Source organism: Pogoniulus pusillus, chromosome 1 (assembly GCF_015220805.1).
Source record: "Pogoniulus pusillus isolate bPogPus1 chromosome 1, bPogPus1.pri, whole genome shotgun sequence".
NCBI lineage: Eukaryota > Metazoa > Chordata > Aves > Piciformes > Lybiidae > Pogoniulus > Pogoniulus pusillus.
In genome coordinates, this window is record NC_087264.1 from 52,963,642 (window position 1) to 52,983,357 (window position 19,716).

At 52.0% G+C, this 19,716-nt stretch overlaps 1 protein-coding gene across 5 annotated transcripts in view; it reads right to left on the reverse strand.

Moving 5' to 3' along the window:
• SLC1A2 (solute carrier family 1 member 2) overlaps window positions 1–19,716 on the reverse strand; it is a 106,957-nt gene that overhangs the window by 23,101 nt on the left and 64,140 nt on the right. For 4 of the 5 annotated variants that reach the window (XM_064152294.1, XM_064152288.1, XM_064152281.1 and 1 more), the window contains 4 exons: window positions 15,446–15,611; window positions 11,899–12,025; window positions 6,098–6,331; window positions 1,448–1,642 (listed from right to left, as the gene is read on the reverse strand). In XM_064152294.1, the coding sequence (XP_064008364.1) occupies window positions 1,448–1,642; window positions 6,098–6,331; window positions 11,899–12,025; window positions 15,446–15,611 (722 nt within the window). The remainder of the gene's footprint in view (window positions 1–1,447; window positions 1,643–6,097; window positions 6,332–11,898; window positions 12,026–15,445; window positions 15,612–19,716) is intronic. The other variant, XM_064152304.1, reaches the window with a different exon arrangement.

Sequence of the window (19,716 nt, forward strand, 5' to 3'; positions counted from 1 at the left end):
CTTGGCAATGCTGCCAGTTAGTTCTGGCACTGCCAAGTTGAACTTTGTGCTGCATTGCAATGGTTTTGGTATGGGGGTAGAGCAGCACGGGTTGGGTGGGAGGCATTTGGCCTGGGATGTGGGGGTTTGTGTGAAGCTTTGGTTTAATGAGCTTTTGTGGGAGGCCAGACTATGGATTCCTTTGTATCCTACATGCTCTGCTATGCTTTGCACTATAGCACTGCAGCACTGTAGTACATGAGCTGCCTGTCCATTTAAGCTTTCCAGTTCTATCCAACCTTGTGTCTGAGTGGTTGTCCTTTGTCCCTGGTGATCAATGGTGCCAGGTCCAGCTGGAGACCTGTAACTGGTCCCCCAGGGATCAGTGCTGGGTCTGGGCCTGTTCAGCATCTTTATCAATGACACTGATGAAGGCACAGACAGAGTCTGCTCAGCAAGTTTGCTGACAATACCAAACTGGGAGGCTTGGCTGAGATACCTGGAGCCTGTGAGGCCGTTCAGAGAGACTGTGACAGATTGAGAGATACTTGAGGAGGTTCAACAAGGATCATTGCAGAGTCTTGCCCCTGGGAAGGAACAACAAACTGCACCAGTACAGGCTGGAAGGTGATCTGCTGGAGAGCAGCCCTGTGGAGAAGGATCTGGGAGTGCTGGTGGGCACCAAGCTCTGCATAGGACAGCAATGTGCCCTGGTGGGCAAGAAGGCCCTAGGGGCCCTGGGGGGCATTAGGAAGAGTGTGTCCAGCAGAGGTGAAGGGAGGTTTTCTTCTCCCCCTCTACTCTCCTCTGGACAGGCCCCACCTGGAATACTGCATCCAGTTCTGAGCTCCCCACTTCAAGAGGGACAGGGATCTGCTGGAGAGAGTCCAAGGCAGGGCTGCAAGGATGCTGAAGGGACTGCAGCACTGCCTGGTGAGGAGAGGCTGAGGGACCTGGGGCTGTTCAGTCTGTTAAGGAGAAGACTTAGAGGGGATCTAATCAGTGTTTATAAATATCTGAAGGCTAGGGGTCAAGAGAGAGAGGACAAACTCCTCTCAATTGTGCCCTGGCACAGGGCAAGGGGCAAGGGATGGAAACTGCAGCACAGGAAGCTGCAGCTCAAGAGGAGGAAGAACTTCTTTGCTGTAAGGGTGAGAGAGCAGTGGCACAGGCTGCCCAGAGAGGCTGTGGAGTCTCCTTCTCTGGAGCCTTTGCAGCCCTCTCTGGATGTGTTCCTGTGCCACTCGTGCTGGATTCTGTGGCCCTGCTCTGGCAGGGGGTTGGACTCAGTGATCTCTGGAGGTCTGTGGGGTACAATAAAGACCTAACCCCCTGTGATCCCTGTTGGGAGAGATAAAAGAGCGATCTGTCTGGCCTAGGGAACCCCACAGCTCCCGAGACGACAGGCAGCCCACAGTTTGGGGTTCCACAGCCTGCACAAGCACAGCCTGCAGCCTCCCAGACTGACCTCACAGTGACTATCTGGCCTCCATCCAGCTCAATTCCATTCATCTGTGCTATGAAGATGGCAGCCACAGCTTCATAGAGGGCAGTCCCATCCATGTTGATGGTGGCTCCGACGGGAAGGACGAACCTCGTCACGCGCTTGTCGATGCCCAGATTCTCCTCCAGGCACCGGAACGTCACAGGCAGTGTCCCAGCACTGAAGCAGAGAAAGCAAGCAAGGAGAGAAAGTGTCAGCAAAGGAGAAGAGACACAGAAAAGGAAGCAAAAGCAGAAGCCCTGCCATCCTCCTTCATATTTTCTACCTCCATTTCCTGCTGCAATCCAAACCTTGCTTTAAGCCAATTTTTACATGAAGCCCACATTTAGGCTGAGGTGAGACTGAGGCCAAGGAATGAAGATGAAGTAGAGATAAGAGTGTGAGGGGCTGCAGATGAATTTCCCCGAGCAGTTTATGAATTATTGTTGTGTTCTGTTTGAGCAGATGAGTTCTGGATGCTTCCTGCGTGGCTGAACTATGAGCTGGACATGTATCCCCCTGGGAATTTGCAGTGAATTGAGACAGAAGTGGTGCACCAAGGAGTTAAAAAGCCAGGCAAGAAGGCAGAGCCCAAGCAGTTCCCAGACACTGGAGGAGGACAGCACAGCTGGAGGACAGGGAAGGATGTGACACGTGGCTGGAAGAGGGGAGCAGCACCTCGCAGAGGTCCATGCAGTCTTGCCTCTGATGGAACAGTGCAGGCTGTTAGCTTCAGCTGCTCAAACTAAAAGGCCTCCATCAGCAGCTGCTGCTGAGAGAAGATGCTCCTGCTCCCTGGTGGTGCACATTTCTACTGCTTCTTCTAATGGGCTCCAGGCAGGGGACTTGCTGTAACGAACACAACATCCAAAACAGGAACACCCTTGGGTTCTTTACTTGTCTGTGTTATTTGTGAGCTCAAGTACACTGCTAATGAAGGTGGTTGCTGCTGGGAAGCTGCTCTGAAATAAAGCAGAGCTGAGGAAATTCCTTTTAATTGATGTCTCAGGCAGAAGCAGCACATTTCAATCACAGCATGGCTCAGGCTGGAAGGGACCTCAGAGCTCATCTCCTCCAACCTCTTGCCATGGGCAGAGATGCCTCTCAACAAGACTCAGCTGCTCAAGGCCTCATTCAGCCTGGCCTTCAACACCCCCAGGCAGGAGGCAGCCACAGCCTCCCTGGGCAGCCTGTTCCAGAGTCTCACCACCCTCCTACTGAAGAACTTCTTCCTCAGCTCCAGTCTAACCCTGCTTGGCCTCAGCTTCAAACCATTCCCCCTTGGCCTATCTCTAGACACTCTGAAGAGAAGTCCCTCTGCAGCCTTCCTTCAGGATCCCTTCAGGCACTGGAAGGTAACGCTGAGGTCTCCCTGGAGCCTTCTCTTCTGCCAGCTGAACACTCCCAGCTCCCTTAGCCTCATAGCAGAGCTGCTCCAGACCTTGGATCATCTTTGAGGCCTCCTCTGGACTTGCTCCATTTGTTGTGGTTCCTTTGCTTTTCTTCAGCTGAGTCAGGAGAATTTCTCCAAGGTCTCCTCTATTGCACCCCAGTGGCTGTGGTGTCCTCACCCCCCCAAAGCTGTGGTTTGCTGACAAGGACAGCTCTAGACTCACCACTCATCCTCAGATCAATACTCATAGCACATCGTTCCTAGCACCTTGCAACTTCAGGGTCCTTCCAACTCAAGTCATCCATCCACTACTACAGAGGTGGGTATAAAAATGTCATCTTTCCATTTTACAGGCAATTAAATCATGGAAAAGGGAGGTGAGGGAAGGGTTGAGATCTGTAGCTCTAAACCAGTGGCGTCATAACAGACGTCTGAGGTTATCTGGAACAGGCACATGCGGCTGACCTCTCGCTCATGGCAGCTGTGGACTGGCAGACACCCAAGTCACTTCCTAAGTGCCTCCTCTTGTCCCCTATTTATGGAAACATGAGTTAGAAGATTTGAGCTTCCAGTTCTCCACCTCACACTCCAACGCTCAGACCATTCCTGGTTCCCAGAGGTGACCTGTTTTCTTATCGGGTGCCGTTACCAAGTGCTTTTGCAAACCCCTTTGTAAGGAAGATTTATTGCACTGTGCTTGTAACCCCAGGGAATCAAGTGCTTAATGATCTGTGGGGCTAGCCAAGTCAGAAACAACTCAGGCTTTCTACAAACAATGTACTGTGCTCTCTCATGAGTTACTTCAGCAGCTGTATTTATAGCGGCTAGCAGAAAATATCTGATGAGTCATTAACCAACGACTACAAAGCCAGATTGCAAGCCAATTCCAGGATCCCTTCTCCTCCCACAGCAAAGATATTCCTGTGTTTTAGTAAAGAAAATAGAAACAAATAGGTAGCTTAGTGGCATTTTTTGAAACTCAGTCAGAGAAAGTTCTTCCTCTCCAGGAATACAAGTCCCACCGTCTGCTCCTGCTACAGAGCAGGTCACCAGCACAAGCCGAGTGCCAGCCATGGCTTGCCACAAATGCCAGCAGGTTCAGCAGCCAGGCACCGTGCAAACAGCCTCCCACCACGAGCAAGGACAGGTGGGCAGGCCATGGAGACAAGGTTTCTTTATTAATAGAGTCACAGATCACAGGGTGCTAGGGGATGGAAGGCACCTCCAGAGATCATCTAGTCTGACCCCCCTGCCTGAGCAGGAGTACCCAGGGCAGCTCACACAGGAACACATCCAGGTGGGTTTGGAAAGTCTCCAGCGGTGGAGATTCCACAGCCTCTCTGGGCAGCCTGCTCCAGGGCTCCAGCAGCCTCACAGGGATAAAGTTCTCCTTTCTGCTCCCCTGACACCTCCTCCGCTCCAGTCTGCACCCAGTGCCTCTTGTCCTGTCCTTGGACACCCCTGAGCAGAGCCTGGCTGCATCCTCTCCACACTGCCCTGCACACCTTTAGCAGCAGCAATGAGGGCAGCCCTCAGGCTCCTCTGCTCCAAGCTCCCAGCCCCAGCTCCCTCAGCCTGGCCTCTCAGGAGACGTTCCACTGCCTGCAGCAGCTTGGTGGCTCTGGGCTGGGCTCTCTCAAGCAGTTCCCTGAGGTCCTTCCTGAAGCACACTATGTAGATGTTTCCCACAGTTCCTCAGCCTGGCCAAAAAGCTTTAAGAGTCCCTGAATAGGAAGCATTTGCAGCTTCCTGAGGTGACAGATGCCATGCAGTGAGCTTTTTGGTGGTGCTACAGGCTTCCACTTCTGCTTAGCCAGGCATTCAGATTTGCATAGCAGTGGTAGTAGCCAGAGAAATTCAGACTCTCTTAGAACCCACTCCATGCTTCCACCTTGTTACTCCAGCACAAAAGCTTTGCTTCATGCTAAAAGCACCATAAATGTTGTGTGTGGAAATCACAAACTTCGTATTGAAATTCTAAGTGGAAACTCGAACACTTCTCAGGGCCTTAGTGGAGCTCCTGGCCAGGCTCTGCCTCTCCATAACACCATATTTTTTATCACAGAGCCACAGAACCACTGAGGCTGGAAGGTATCTCTAGAGGTCACCTCTGCCAGCCTCCTCGCCTAAGGCAAGGGCAGCTAGAGCAGGCTGCTCAGGACCATGCCCAGTTAGGTGTTGTGCATTTCTAGGGATCAAGAGCCCACACCTCCTCTGGGCAGGCTTTGGCAGCTTTCAAACACCAGCAGAGTACTTCATAGCAAGGAGAATTTGCTTGTGCCCAGGTGGAACTTCTCGTGTGCCAGGCTGTGCCGCTTGTCCTGACACTGGCCACCACTGAGAAGAGTTTTGCCTCTCTTCTCTGTAATGTCCCACCAGATGCACATCAGTTAGGTCCCCCAGTGCCTGTTGCTAACCAGAAGGGTCTGGGTTGGCTCAGTGAGGCAGGTGACTGATGGTTCTCTCCAGACAGTGCTGAAATCAAAGACCATGCAGTTTCCTGATGGCTGGCTTGGAATGAGGCTTCTTGGTTTGCTTGCTTGTTTTCACCTTTTCAATTAAAGTGGAAGATTAAATTTCCTTCTTAGATGAGGAAAAAAAAAAACACTCAAACATAAAACACCCTCCAAACCCTTAAACCAGAGGTATCTCACTGAAAAACAGCTTCCCCAGACGATCTGCTGACTGCTCTGCTGCAAAGCATCAGCTTACTGCTGGCAGCTGAGGCGCTCGCAGCCTGCGCTGAGCCTTGCTGTGCACCAGCGCTGAGTCTGAGACACTCAGCTCTTCAGTGCAGTCCCCTTCCTCTGCCAAAATAGGTGAAAGGATAAACTGAGAGGTGTTTGCAGTTCTTTGTTGAAGCCTAGCACTGCTCGGGTTTGGTTTTCCCCTCTGCACAATGCCCCTGGTCTTCACACTCAGCAGCACTGCTGACAGCTTCCTAGCTGAGGAAGCAAGCCCAAAGGCAGCACCACAACTGGCACAAGGCTTTTGGCAGGGCCAGCAAGGGAAATAAAACGTCAATCTCTTAGCTCCCTGTAGCTGGCTCTGCAACCTCCCTAGAAAATCCCAAAGGTGCCTGCTTGTTTTCACTTCTTTCCCCAGGGTTGGATTAAACCCAGGTTTTACTCAGCAGCATTAAGTGGCCTTGCAGTGAAGTTCAGCCCAGCAGCGCTGCTCTCTCCGCGCAGCAGCCAGTCAGCTGCTGAAAAACAAAGCAGTCTGTTATGCCTCAGGTGTACCTGGAAGCTGTGCCCAGTGCTGTAATCCAGGCCTGGAAAATCCCAGCAAGGAAGGAAAATGGGCTTTTTCTGGTAATCACAAAGTAGAGCAGAGGCAGGAAGATCCCTCCGTGGATGAGAAGGCCCACAATCACAGTGACCATGTACATGCCCAGTTGTCTAGCAACCACTTCTAAGTCCTTGATGGCAATGATTTTTCCACAGATGAGGCAAGCAATGCCCAAAGGAGAGTACCTGGAAAAGAGAACAAGCATGGACAGGAGCAGTCTTTGCAGTGCAAAGCCATAAACAGCCAATAGAAAAGAGGCTGAAGAAAGGGTAGGAGGATCTTAGGCATCAGCGCTTGGGATGGACAAGCAGAAGGGATAGAAACTCAGTGGATAGCTTTCACACCCTTTTACAGTTATGGCCAGCTCTAACTAATGCCCTTTCTACTGGACTTTAGGCCACCCCACTGGATGGCAGATGGCTTTCCTGACTGCCCCCAGACTAGCATTGCTCAGGAACATTACCCTGCTGCACAGGTTATGAGGAGCGGTGTAGTGCTGCTGGTGTCGCTCAGCTCGGTAAGTGCAGCAAGGGCCTCTCTGCCTGCTGAGCTGAGAGGCAAGCACCCCACATCTGTAACCTCATCAAATGGGAAATCAAACTTAGGCTACTGTTTGTTTGTTACAGCATTTGGGATGGAAAAAAAAACAGCCCAGAGTTAAATGTGTGCTTCTTGGGTACTCCATGTGTGGTAGGGCTTGGACCGTAGAATCATAGAATCGTAGAATCAAGCAGGTTGGAAGAGACCTCCAAGATCATCCAGTCCAACCTAGCACCCAGCCCTGGCCAATCAACCAGACCATGGCACTAAGTGCCTCAGCCAGGCTTTGCTTCAACACCTCCAGGGACGGTGACTCCACCACCTCCCTGGGCAGCCCATTCCAATGCCAATCACTCTCTCTGGCAACAACTTCCTCCTAACATTCAGCCCAGACCTGCCCTGGCACAGCTTGAGGCTGTGTCCCCTTCTTCTGTTGCTGGTTGCCTGTCAGAAGAGCCCAACCTCACCTAGCTACAGCCTCCCTTCAGGTAGTTGTAGACAGCAATGAGCTCTGCCCTGAGCCTCCTCTTCTTCAGGCTGCACCCCCCCAGCTCCCTCAGCCTCTCCTCACAGGGCTGTGCTCCAGGCCCCTCACCAGCTTTGTTCCCCTTCTCTGGACACACTCCAGCACCTCAACATCTCTCTTGAATTGAGTAGCCCAGAACTGGACACAGGAGTCAAGGTGTGGCCTGACCAGAGCTGAGTACAGAGGAAGAACAATCTCCCTTGTCCAGCTGATCTGCAGAGGTGCCTTCCAAGCCCTAACATTTTACCATCTCCAGTGCTGTGGATTCTGGTTTGCTTTTGAAGCAAGCTGCTGTTTGTTCTCATTTTTTACAACCCACTGCTTCTCTGCTTTCAGGGGGCTGCATTATTTGCTTCAGTTAAACTCTCAGTGCATTCAAATGGCCTTTATCTGGAAGGCTGTAAATGTGTTCAGCCAATTATTTGTACAAATGCTGTTCAGTTGATGGATTCTTCACCAGTGAAGTGCTCTTCTTACACAGGGCAGGCTTTTGCTCACCTCAGTGATGTGATTCCTCCACACCATAAATGGCACTTTGAAATAGGATGCTGACAGTGGCATGGGTTGGGAATGAGAAGGTAGAGATGACTTTTAAGAAGGTAACAATCAGCTGGAAGTGAGTGGACAGAAGGCAATATTTACTCCTGCCCTGGTGAAAGCTCAGTGTGTAATTTAAAGTGACATTCACTTCCTCTGTCTGTTCTAGAAAACTTAAGGTGGGGGTAAGTACTGTGTGCAATAGGTGGGGAGAGAGGACCCCTCTGAAAATCAATGTCAGTGCCTACTTGCAAAAGGCACTGGTGACCTGGATGCTTAATTAGGGACAATGCAAAGGAACCACAGGCTCAGAAGGTGTCAGGGGCTGGAGGGAACCTCTGGAGATCATCCAGTCCAACCTCCCTGCCAGAGCAGGAGCACCCAGGGCAGGGCACATCTGTATGGGTTTGGAAAGCCCCCAGAGAAGGAGACACCACAACCTCTCTAGGCAGCCTGCTCCAGGCCCCAAGTAGCCTCACAGTGACAAAGTTTTCCCTTCTGTTCCCATGGCACCTCCTCTGCTCCAGCTGGCACCCAGTGCCTCTTGTCCTGCCACTGGACATCCCTGAGCAGAGCCTGGCTGCGTCCTCCCCTCACTGCCCTGCACACCTTTAGCAGCAGCAATGAGGGCAGCCCTCAGGCTCCTCTGCTCCAGTCGCATCCAGTTCTGGAGCCCTCATTACAAGAAGGATGTGGAGATGCTGGAGAGTGTCCAGAGAAGGGCCACTGGGATGCTCAGAGGCTGCAGCACCTCTGCTATGAGCACAGACTGAAAGAGTTGGGGCTGTTCAGTCTGGAGAAGAGAAGGCTCTAAGGTGACCTTCTTGTGGCCCTCCAGTATCTGAAGGGGGCTACAAAAAAGCTGGGGAGGGACTTTTCAGGATATCAGGGAATGACAGGACTGGGGTAATGGAGCAAAGCTGGAGGTGGGGAGAGTCAGAGTGGGTGTGAGGAGGAAGTTGTTGAGCATGAGAGTGGTGAGAGCCTGGACTGGGTTGCCCAGGGAGATGGTTGAGCCCCACCCCTGAAGGTGTTCAAGGCCAGGCTGGCTGAGGCTGTGGGCAGCCTGATCTAGGGTAGGGTGTCCCTGCCCATAGCAGGGGGGTTGGCACTGGCTGATCCTTGTGGTCCCTTCCAACCCTGACTGATTCTATGATTCTATGCTCCAAGCTCCCAGCCCCAGCACCCTCAGCCTGGCCTCACAGATGTTCCACTGCCTGCAGCAGCTTGGTGGCTCTGGGCTGGGGTCTCTCAGGCAGTTCCCTGAGGTCCTTCTTCATCTGAGGGCCCCAGAACTGGACTTCAGACTGACTTTCAGACCAGAAGTGCTTCATGTTTTCTGTATGAAACGTCTCAAGCGATGTGCCCAAACCAAGGCATGCCCTTGGTCACTTGGTGAGGTCAGTTACAACATGGAGCTTTGCATGAAGAAGTTGATTTGTCTTTATGCACAGGACAAGGCCTGCTGCTGGCCACAGCAATGCTTTAAGCATTCCAGACAAGTGGAATTCCCAGCATCAGTCTCCTTTGCCATGAAAAGAGAAATAAAAGGCAACTCAGCAAAAAAATAACCAATTACAGGGAATGTGTGGAAACTTCTTCCTGCCATTGCAACATTGACTGCTAGGGAAAAGTTCCACTGTCCTCCAGGTGCTATAGCTTGGGTACACCAACTGGTGCTGAGTGAAGCACGACTGAGTTCCAGGGCTTGGGGTAGTCACCATAGATACACAGAATGGTTGGGTTGGAAGGGACCTTAAAGCTCATCCAGTCTCAACCCCCCGGCATGGGCAGGGACGCCTCCCACCAGCCCAGGTTGCTCAAGGTCTCATCCAACCTGGCCTTGAACATCTCTAGGGAGGGGGCAGCCACACCCTCCCTGGACAACCTGTGCCAGTGTCTCCCCATCCTCACTGCAAAGAATTTCTTCACAGAGTCACAGAATTAAACAGGTTGGAAAAGACCTCTAGGATCATCCAGTCCAACCTAGCACCTAACCCTCCTAACTAACTAACCCCTGGCACCAAGTGCCTCATGCAGTCTCCTTTTAAATACCTCCAGGGATGGCGACTCCACCACCTCCCTGGGCAGCCCATTCCAATGCAAATCACTCTTGCTGTGAAGAACTTCCTCCTAAAATCCAGCCTAGACCTCCCCTGGTGCTACTTGAGACTGTGTCCCCATGTTCTGTTGCTGGTTGCCTGGGAGAAGAGACCAACCCCACCTGGCTACAACCTCCCTTCAGGTAGTTGTAGACAGTAATGAGCTCTGCCCTGAGCCTCCTCTTCTGCAGTCTGCACCCCCCCAGCTCCCTCAGCCTCTCTTCACAGAGCTGTGCTCCAGCCCCCTCCCCAGCCTCATCTCCAGTCTCAGTCTCCCCTCTCCCAGCTCAAAGCCTTTCTCCCTTGTCCCATCACTCCCAGCCCTTGTCAGCAGTCCCTCCCCAGCTCTCCTGGAGCCCCTTCAGGTCCTGGAAGGCTGCTCTAAGGTCTCCCTGAAGCCTTCTCTTCTCCATGCTGAACAGCCTCCACTCTCCCATCATGTCCCCATAGGAGAAGTTCTCCAGCCCTCTGATCATCTTGGCGGCCTCCCCTGGACCCTCTCCAGCAGCTCCAGGTCCTTGTGCTGAGCACACCAGAACTGGAGGCAGTGCTGTAGGAAAGCAAAGCAGAGGGGCAGAATGCCCTCCCTCTGCTGCTGCTCTCCCTGCTCTGGATGCAGCCAGCACACAGCTGCCTGCTGGGCTGCCAGTGACCATTGTCACCACTGACACCCACAGGCCCTTCTCCTCCAGCGTGCTCTCAGCCATTCCTTGCCCAGCCCAGGTCTGAGGTTGGGATTGCCCTCAGTAGAATCAAAAGCAGCAGGTTACTGTCACTATGGAAGGCAGCAAGGCTCTGTGAACAGAACCAGCAGTTTTCCTGCAGCAAGGCCAAGGGCAGCAAAGCAGAAGGATAACAGGAATGTGAATCCATTGCTTCTTGTCCTTCCTTTAGTTCTGCACACTTCCACATCACTCCACTCTTGCACAACAGCCTCCCCTGGAAAGGGCCTCGATGCTGCAGGCACTCCAGCATCACAGGCTGCTTTGGGTGGGAAGGGACCTTTAAAGGTCATCTGGTGCTACCTCCCTGCAGCCAGCAGGGACACCTGCAACTGCAGCAGGTTGCTTAGAGCCCCAGACAGCTTGGCCTGCAGTGGTTCCACGGATGGGGCATCTACCACCTCCCAGGGCATAAAGCCCTGTGTCCACCTAGAATCTGGGAGAAGAGGCTTTCTACCTCAGGAAATCACTTGCAGGGGCAGCAGGGAGTGACTGAGGTGCTGGAGTGACTATTTCTGCTCAGAGACCTGGGACACACAAAGCACAGCAGCACAATGCCAGTGTAACAATGGCTCTCCATCTGCTTGCAGACAGCCTTTGTGTGGCATGGCCACACCTGGCACTGCATGCCCAGAGCTCTGGGGAAGCCCTCGGAAGGACCAGCTCAGAGAAGACAAAGAGAATCCCCTTCCAGAGATGCAGAGGAGGGCTGAGTCTGAACTGGGTGACCTCATTCCCTCAAAGGCAAGCCAAGCCCCTTGATTCTGAGCCAGTACCCTCCAGAACCAGGACACATGCCTTGTGGTGACCCTGTCATGGCAAGGTGCTGCAGAAATCCTGGGTGGAGGAAGTATAAAGCACAGACCACCACTGGAATTTGATCTGGAGGGGAAGTGTTTGTATTACAGTGAATAAAGCCTGTCTGCATGCTTCTCTGCAATGACAGCTCCAAGCTAAGAGCCTGGGATGGTGCTGACCTCCCAGGAAGATGTGGATGCTCTGTTGGGAGTCATTCTCACTTGCCTAGGTGGCCTGCTAACGTGGTGAACTTTCAGAACCAATGTGGCACCCAAAGACCTTTGCTAGCAGCTGCATCTGCCAGATTTCAGCAAGCAAAGAGTGGAATACCTCCAAACTGAGTCCAAAGCAACCCTCAGCAGACAGAAACAGAACTGCTTTGCTCCCAACACACCTGTCAAGGCTTTGGAGAAGGAACTCATTGCATTGTTCACAATAAACCACACTTATTAGTTGCCATGTTAAGGTTTTATGAGGGTTGTTGAAATCAGTTTTTCTTGTTCTAGAAGCTGGAATTCCAAACTTACCACATGATCATGGTCACTAACTTCATAACAATCTCATTCAGGATGTTGAAGAAATCCACCATCATCTTGGCCTGCTCTCCCATTTTCCCCATAGCAATGCCAAAGGCAATAAAGAATCCTATCAAACCTGTTGGGAAGAAATGGCAAGATAAGAAAGCACCAAGTAAAGCCGTGGAGCTGAGGAAGCCTTTGCAGCTACTCAGTGTCTCAGTGCTACCTGCCCATCCAGCCTGCAGTACTGCAGTGGCTTACACAGCTCTGCAAGCTCTTTAATAGGGACCTACTCTTGGTTTCATGATCCCACTCCTAACTCCTTTCAGCCTTCACCATTTTTCTCCATTGTGATTTCACAGCCCAACTGTGGGTTTGGGTTTTTTCTTCCTGAACTGACCCAATCATCAAACAAATCTCTACCATGAGCTTCTCAGTGCCATACAACTGGGAGAAAGCTCACAGCAACCCAGGGCCATAGAATCACTCTTCTTTATTGCTACAACAGTCACTAGAGAACAAGAGCATTTCTCTTAAGCTCCACAGAAGTTCCCTGACAGATTCAACCTACAGACTCCTCAGTCCTGACCCAGGCAAAGGGCAAAGCAGCTCCAGGACAGGACTTCCAGGGCATGGAGTGTTCCTGTGAAATGAAGACTCACAGAATCATAGAATAAACCAGGTTGGAAGAGACCTCCAAGCTCATCCAGCCCAACCTAGCACCCAGCCCTGTCCAATCAACCAGACCATGGCACTAAGTGCCCCAGCCAGGCTTTGCTTGAACACCTCCAGGGATGGTGACTCCACCACTTCCCTGGGCAGCCCATTCCAATGCCAATCACTCTCTCTGACAACAACTTCCTCCTAACATCCAGCCTGAACCTCCCGTGGCACAACTTGAGACTGTGTCCTCTTGTTCTGTTGCTGCTTGCCTGGCAGAAAAGACCAACCCCACCTGGATACAGCCTCCCTTCAGGTAGTTGTAGACAGCAATGAGCTCTGCCCTGAGCCTCCTCTTCTGCAGGCTAAACAGGCCCAGCTCCCTCAGCCTCTTCTCACAGGGCTGTGCTCCAGGCCCCTCACCAGCCTTGCTGCCCTTCTCTGGACACCTTCCAGCACCTCAACATCTCTCTTGAATGGAAGGGCCCAGAACTGGACACAGCACTCAAGGTGTGGCCTGATCAGTGCTGAGTACAGGGGCAGAATAACCTCCCTTGTCCTACTGGCCACACTGCTCCTGAGCCAGGCTAGTGGGAGGAGAAGCTGCTGCACTGTGAGCTAACCCATGGACCTCCTCTGTGAAACTGGCTATCTGTGGAGACAGAGCCATGGAATTAGTACAGGCAGCAACATCTGGCTCCTGGTAAGGTGTGCAAAGGGAGCCCAGTGCAGCTGGCCTGTGTTCCTTTGGAGCTGTCCTTGACCACCCAGCAATCTGCAGTCTCCACAGTGGGATGGCTAAGGGATACTGACAAACAGCTTTCAATCTTCTGCCACAATTTGAGGTTAAACTTCCAATCAGGATGTGAGCTCAGCATCTAACAAATGTGTGAACTCAGATGGAAAATTCCTAAGGAAAACCCCATCAGGGCACAAAAGCCTTCGGGAGAAGGGAATTTCAGCTGCAGCAGTCTGGGAAAAGCCTGTCCCATCACTTCACGCTGGGTTTAGCAACCAGACTTTTTTTCCCCTCCCAATATTAAGCAATTCTCCAGCACCAAGCTGCCTTTGTTGAGTCACTTGAATAGGGAAGTGAAGTGTATGCTCCTGTGCTGCAGAGCAGAGAAATGATGAAAAGCATTTCAGTCAAAGACCAAGCAACTTCCTGGAACTCAGACTGCCATCAGGAACCGTTAGTAGGTGGCTTTGTCCCCTGGCTCCAAAGAAGCTGCTGGGTTAGTCATAAGAGTCAAGCTGGTTCCCATTCACAGAGATGTGCCTGGCTTCTACAGCCTGTGCAAGCTGGATGCCAATCCCCCAGCATTTTCACTTTTTATTCAAAGCTGAACCCCACACATCAAACAAAACATTTGAGAGTCATTGGTCAAAATGCTACAGCAACCCCCGACTAAAGCCACATATCCTCTTCCTCTAGGACTGTATTCAGCCTCCTAGCTCTTTTCTCACCCATGCCAGACCCTGCACAGAAGAAAAACCAGCACTAATTGTGTCTTTAGATCAGAAACAGTGTTTAATTTCCTCCAGGAGAGGAAAAAAGTAAGTGAGGATAACAGCACAAGCATGGAGTTGCTGCCTCACAGAGTGCCAAATGCCAATTTGCATCTCTGAAAGCAAGCATCTCTTCTGCCCACAGTGCTGAATGGGAGGAGAAGGAGGTGTGGAGGCAGGCAGAGCACAGTGGCTCCTGGCTCTTGTAGGGCGGGCTGCTTCCCAGAGAAACAAATCCTCTCTGGGCAGCTTCCTGGTGCTGCAGCCACTGCCAAGCTGGAGAAGCTCTGCAGGCAAAGCAGCCACTGTGGCAGCAAGTGCTGGCCTAGTGGTCAGACAAAGCAGCGGTTTAGGTACTGCCACATCCTGTCCCACCCTGGGGGTGGCAGCTATAAACACAGGTGCCAGCCTCAGCCCTGCGTCCGTGCTGCCACAGACCACAGGACAACAGCATGCTTTGTCTTGGACAAGACCTTCAAGATCATTTTGCCCAACCATGACCTAAGTCCACCACGGCTGGTGCTGAGCATATGAACCTTCAAGTGCAGGCATGGCGATGAGGGTACGAATTGAGGGCTAACTCGGGACTGCCTTCACCCACACGCAGAAGGTAAGAAGGTGAAGTGGGAGCACTGCTCCCTGAGCTGAACGCCCAGGCACAGAAGAAAACACAAGTGCTATGGGAAGTGGCTCCTTGCCTCACGCCCTCACCCCAGCCTGAGCAGGTGCCTCAGGAAGGGGTGGGAGACAGGCAAAGCCTCCATGCCACCCCCACTTGCTGGCTTGTCCAGACAGGACGGCACGGCAGCAGCTGCTGACAGCCTGCAGCTGGTAAAGGTCAGCAGCAGAGATGAAAGGTGAGGGCAGCTGTGACTCAGGGCTGCGTCAAGGCTTTCCGGGATTGCCAGGGTGGTGCAACTCACACCCCACCTCTCACTTCTGTATCGAGCCAGACTCCAGGGAAGTGTGCCCAGGACTCCCACTGGGAACAACTGAGCTCCAGCTCCTCAGGGCGTGGGTAAAGCACTGCCTCCTGAAGCTCTCCCTCAGTGTTTTGCCAGTACCTGTTAGCAGTAGTCTAAGGAGGCTGCTTCTAGTCGAGAGGATGTTGTAGGTAGCTCCCAGTTAGCAGGAGCAGAGCTGGCAATGCACACCCACACCAATGCCCTTGCTCCTAAGATGCTGTTGTATTTCTAGAGAGAACATCAGACTCTCATCTCAGAGACCCACGGGCAGCAGAAGCAGCAGCAGCTGATCGCTCTCCATTGCTCCTTAGGGAGACTAACCCTGCACTGGAGAGCAGCTCAGGCAGCGGTGGCTGCCCAGCCCCAGCCAAAGCTGGGACACACACAGGACACACACATCAGACAGGCAGAAGGTTTCCTACCCAGCACATTCATGCCATCCTTGAACTCCAGGCCCTTCTTAATGACCAGCTGGGCTTCAGGTGCTTCACGCACTGACTCGTTCAGCACAGCCAAGGCAGAGTCTGTCACGTTGGGTGGCTCTTCCATGGGTGGTGGCACCAGCACCTTCTTGGTGACAGTTTGGATCTGAAGGCAAACAAAAAGGGAGGAGAAGAATGGAAACAGACTGAATATAACCCCTAGGGAAGATCATGGAATAGTAATAAAAGCATTCTCTACGTGGAATTCCAGGGAGCTATATTTTTAAAGGATTAGACATGCATTCCACAACCTCTTAGCCCCTCTTCCAAAAATAAGTTTGTTTTTCAACAGTTTCAAGTGTCACAAAGTCCTGGGAGCCTTCCTCATGACTCCAGTGTGAAAAGGACAGTGACTGCTTGCTCCTCCCCACGAAGGACACCACATGGTGCAGTCGGCCCCTTTGGCCAGATGGTCCCAAGTGGTGCTTTGCCAACTGTACCTCACCTGCCAGCACCATTTGTTTAGCACCCAAAAGCAGGCACTCCTCAGATCACCCACAACATCAGCTCTGCAGTAAGGCTTGCCCAGCTCAGGTGGGCATTGCTTGATAGTTAACTTGAACCCAGCACTTGGTACCTTTCCATTTCACTCGGTGACTTTGAGAGCTGCAAGTGGAAGACACTCAGTGCCCTAAGCTCTCTCTGTAACCATACTGCACAAAGGGATCAAAGCTGCCAGGCAGTGCTCAATCAAACCTGGCCACCTCAGCCAAGGAGATGTTAGCATCACCCCTCCTGGCACTTGAAAGGCAGCATCAGGTCAAAGCTAGAAAGAAGGAGAAATGGGAGGTATGGTAGGGGGAGTTTGCAGCTAGGAGAAAAGTGAGGAGGGGGTGGGAAAAGAGAGATTGGTGACTTGCTGCTGTTAGAGGGAAGTTTTCCTCCCACTTCACACCCTGAGCTTTTCCTGCTTCTTCACGGCTCTGGAAGGCAAAATCGTCAGGAGGCTCTGCCTGGTTTGCCATGGTTTGCCATCTGCTCCTCATTTCCTTGTTCCTAGAAAGATGATAGCAAGGCCTCACGAACAACAATCAGCCTGGCACAGAACACTTGCACACCTTCGTGCGGAGATGGACGTGGAAAGAGTGTGGCTGCTGAGGCAGCTCTGAGCCACAGCTTTCCAACCCGTGAAGTTTCTGCCTCCCCTTTCAAAACTTGCTGGCTGAGTCTAGAGAGGAGGATGCAGGAAGCAAACCTGCAGGGCTGTGGGTAAGAAACTCTTCACCTGCCTCGAAGCAACCCAACCTTCCTGCACGTTTGCATCTTTCTCAGGGTTACATTTTACCTGCAGGACGCTGCCGACACAATTGTTGGGTTTCTTTTTTCACATGAGGGATCCAGAGAATGTGAGAACAAAGTCCCAGAAATTAAACTTGAAACATAGACTCCAGACAACCACAGATTCCACTGCTGTCACTGAAGTCAAAGGTCCTCAGCCTTTCTTTGCACAGTCACTGAAAAGGCTAAGCCAAACAATGTTTAGATCCTGACAATAACATCTGAGGCCAGAAAACAGCAGTTCTGGTGTCCCTTGCATGAGAGTCCAGAAGAGGCCACAGAGGTGATCCAAGGGCTGGAGCAGCTCTGCTGTGAGGACAGGCTGAGGGAGCTGGAGGTGTGCAGCCTGCAGAAGAGAAGGCTCTGGGGGGACCTCAGAGCTGCCTTCCAGTACCTGAAGGGATCCTGCAGGAAGGCTGCAGAAGGACCTCTCCTGAGGGTGTCAAGAGACAGGACAAGGGGGAATGGTTTGAAGCTGAGGCAGAGAAGGGTTAGGCTGGAGCTGAGGAAGAAGTTCTTCAGTAGGAGGCTGCTGAGACTCTGGCACAGGCTGCCCAGGGAGGCTGTAGCTGTCTGCTGCTTGGGGGTGTTGAAGGCCAGGCTGGATGAGGCCTGGAGCAGCTGAGTCTAGTTGAGAGGTGTCCTTGCCTATGGCAGGAGGTTTGAGCAGATGAGCTCTTTGGTCCCTTCCAATCACAGCCATCATCATCATCCAACAGCACAGAAATGTCACAGTCCCATTTTGAGGTGACACCCACCTCCTCTCTCAGGGTACTCTCCACCCAGAATCCCTGCTGGAGCAGCTGTTCTCAGGATAAATAAAGACTTTATTGTGGACCACAGAACAATTCATAAGACACCAAAATCCCAGGAGGGTTTGGAGTTCAGTTTGCACACTGCAGGTGACCACTTTTACCTGCTCTCTGCCTGTCAACTTGCCCCACAGCCCGTGGCTACACACTACAGCTGCTGGGCACCCTTCACAAAGCACTCTTCACAGAAGTCCTGCAAAAACTTGTTTCCTCCTAATATAATCTGCAGGCTCTGAATGGTCATGGCAGGAGCCCGTATCAAATGCAGAAAGAGAAAGTAAGTGTTGACACTACTAAAAAGAGTTAATTTTCCTCCTAAAAGGGAAATGAGTAGAGCCTCACTCCTCAGGAGTAAGGGCAGACAGAGAGCACTAAGTTCCATCTGGAAAGGAGAATGTGCAAGTTCAAGGTGGCTTTGTGGCAGAGTCTTTTACTGGCAGCTGGTTTGGAACCTGATAAAATTAAACACTGGAAAGCCAAAAAAAAGTCAGTACTTGTTCGATTTAGGTATAAAGAAACCAATCAGTGGAACTGGTGAGCCCTGACCAGTGAAGTGCCCTGAACACACAGAGAAAAGGTTGGACTCGATGATCTGTGAGGTCTCTTCCAACCCTGATGATGATACTATGATAAAAGGTCATGCAGAGGCTCCAAGAAAGCCGTTTGACACAGGTGGCTTCATTCTTATTTCTCCTCCTCTCCATCCCTTGGTTGAGATCTTTGACCACTTTCAGCTGGCCAGAAATTTAAGCCTCCTCTCTTCCACAGTTCAAACAAGGGAAAGAGAAAACCCTCAGCACCCTGCTCCCCCACTGCAGCTCTGCAAACGTGCATCTCACACCCCGTGTGATCGTCAGCCACCCGCGGGACTGCCAGCCCCATGATGCTTTGGCAGTACTGGGAATGGCCTCTCCCAAAACCCCAAGGAGCAGTCCTTTTTCAGCTGGAAGCCTCTGGCAGAAGTGAAGCAATCCATGCCCTTTTGGCAGCTTAGGCTACCCTCCATTCTTTCACCCCCTCCATGGCCTCCTCACTTCATTCTTTGGCCACAACCACAGACCCAGCTAGCGTTCCCATTCAACATAAGAACACTCAGGAACAAGTTTGGCACAAAGCCTGTTCCATCAAAGCAAAGCCCCCACACAAGGTCTGTGTTGCTGCTACCAGAAATGTGTCTCAGTAGTAACCGGGAAGCAGGCATGCTTTTGCTGTGGCTTTTTCCCCTCCCAGGGAAGCTGCTTTCATTAACTGACGGTGGAAAGCTTTTAGGCAGAGTTTTTTAACTACAGAAAAAGCATCACATGGTGCCAGCACCCTTCTGCCCCAGTCTGCCTCAGGCTTGCCCTGACAGAGCCACCCGTATGTGGGCCAGCCACCAAGCTGGACTCAATGCAGCCAGAGTAGCTAGGGGAGGGTGGACTCAGGGGGTACAGTGGCAAAGGGCTGGAATGCAGAGCACCCACACACTACACACAGGGCACTGCAAACCCACCAGCTCTGGAACTGACAAACAAGGTCAAATTCAGCTTGGAGGAAGGTCTCATCACTCAGCAGCTCTCAGCCCCGAGCCAGCGCTCACAGCTGCGCAGACTGTAAAACAAAATTGGACTTGTGGCCGTCGGAGCTGGATTTGCAGCTCGGACATCAAAGCAGTTAGGAACAGAGGAACTTAGAAGTGGAAGCTCTGAGTGGAGAGGTGAACATTCGTGGGATAGGCCATATAATGGGAACAATGGATAAGTTAATATCATTTCATTGAAGCATCAAGAGCTTTATGTCTGGAAGCACAGCCTGTACCTTCCCCTTGCTGCTTCTGCTGTGCCTGCTGCTATCTTCCCTTGCTGCTGTTTTGGCTGCTGCTTGACCCCTTCCCCATCTTCCTTAAGGTTATTAGATTTATTCTCCTCATAGTATCACAGTATCATCAGGGTTGGAAGAGACCTCACAGATCATCAAGTCCAACCCTTTACCACAGAGCTCAAGGCCAGATCATGGCACCAAGTGCCACATCCAGTCCTGCCTTGAACAGCTCCAGGGACGGCGACTCCACCACCTCCCCGGGCAGCCCATTCCAGTGTCCAATGACTCTCTCAGGGAAGAACTTTCTCCTCACCTCCAGCC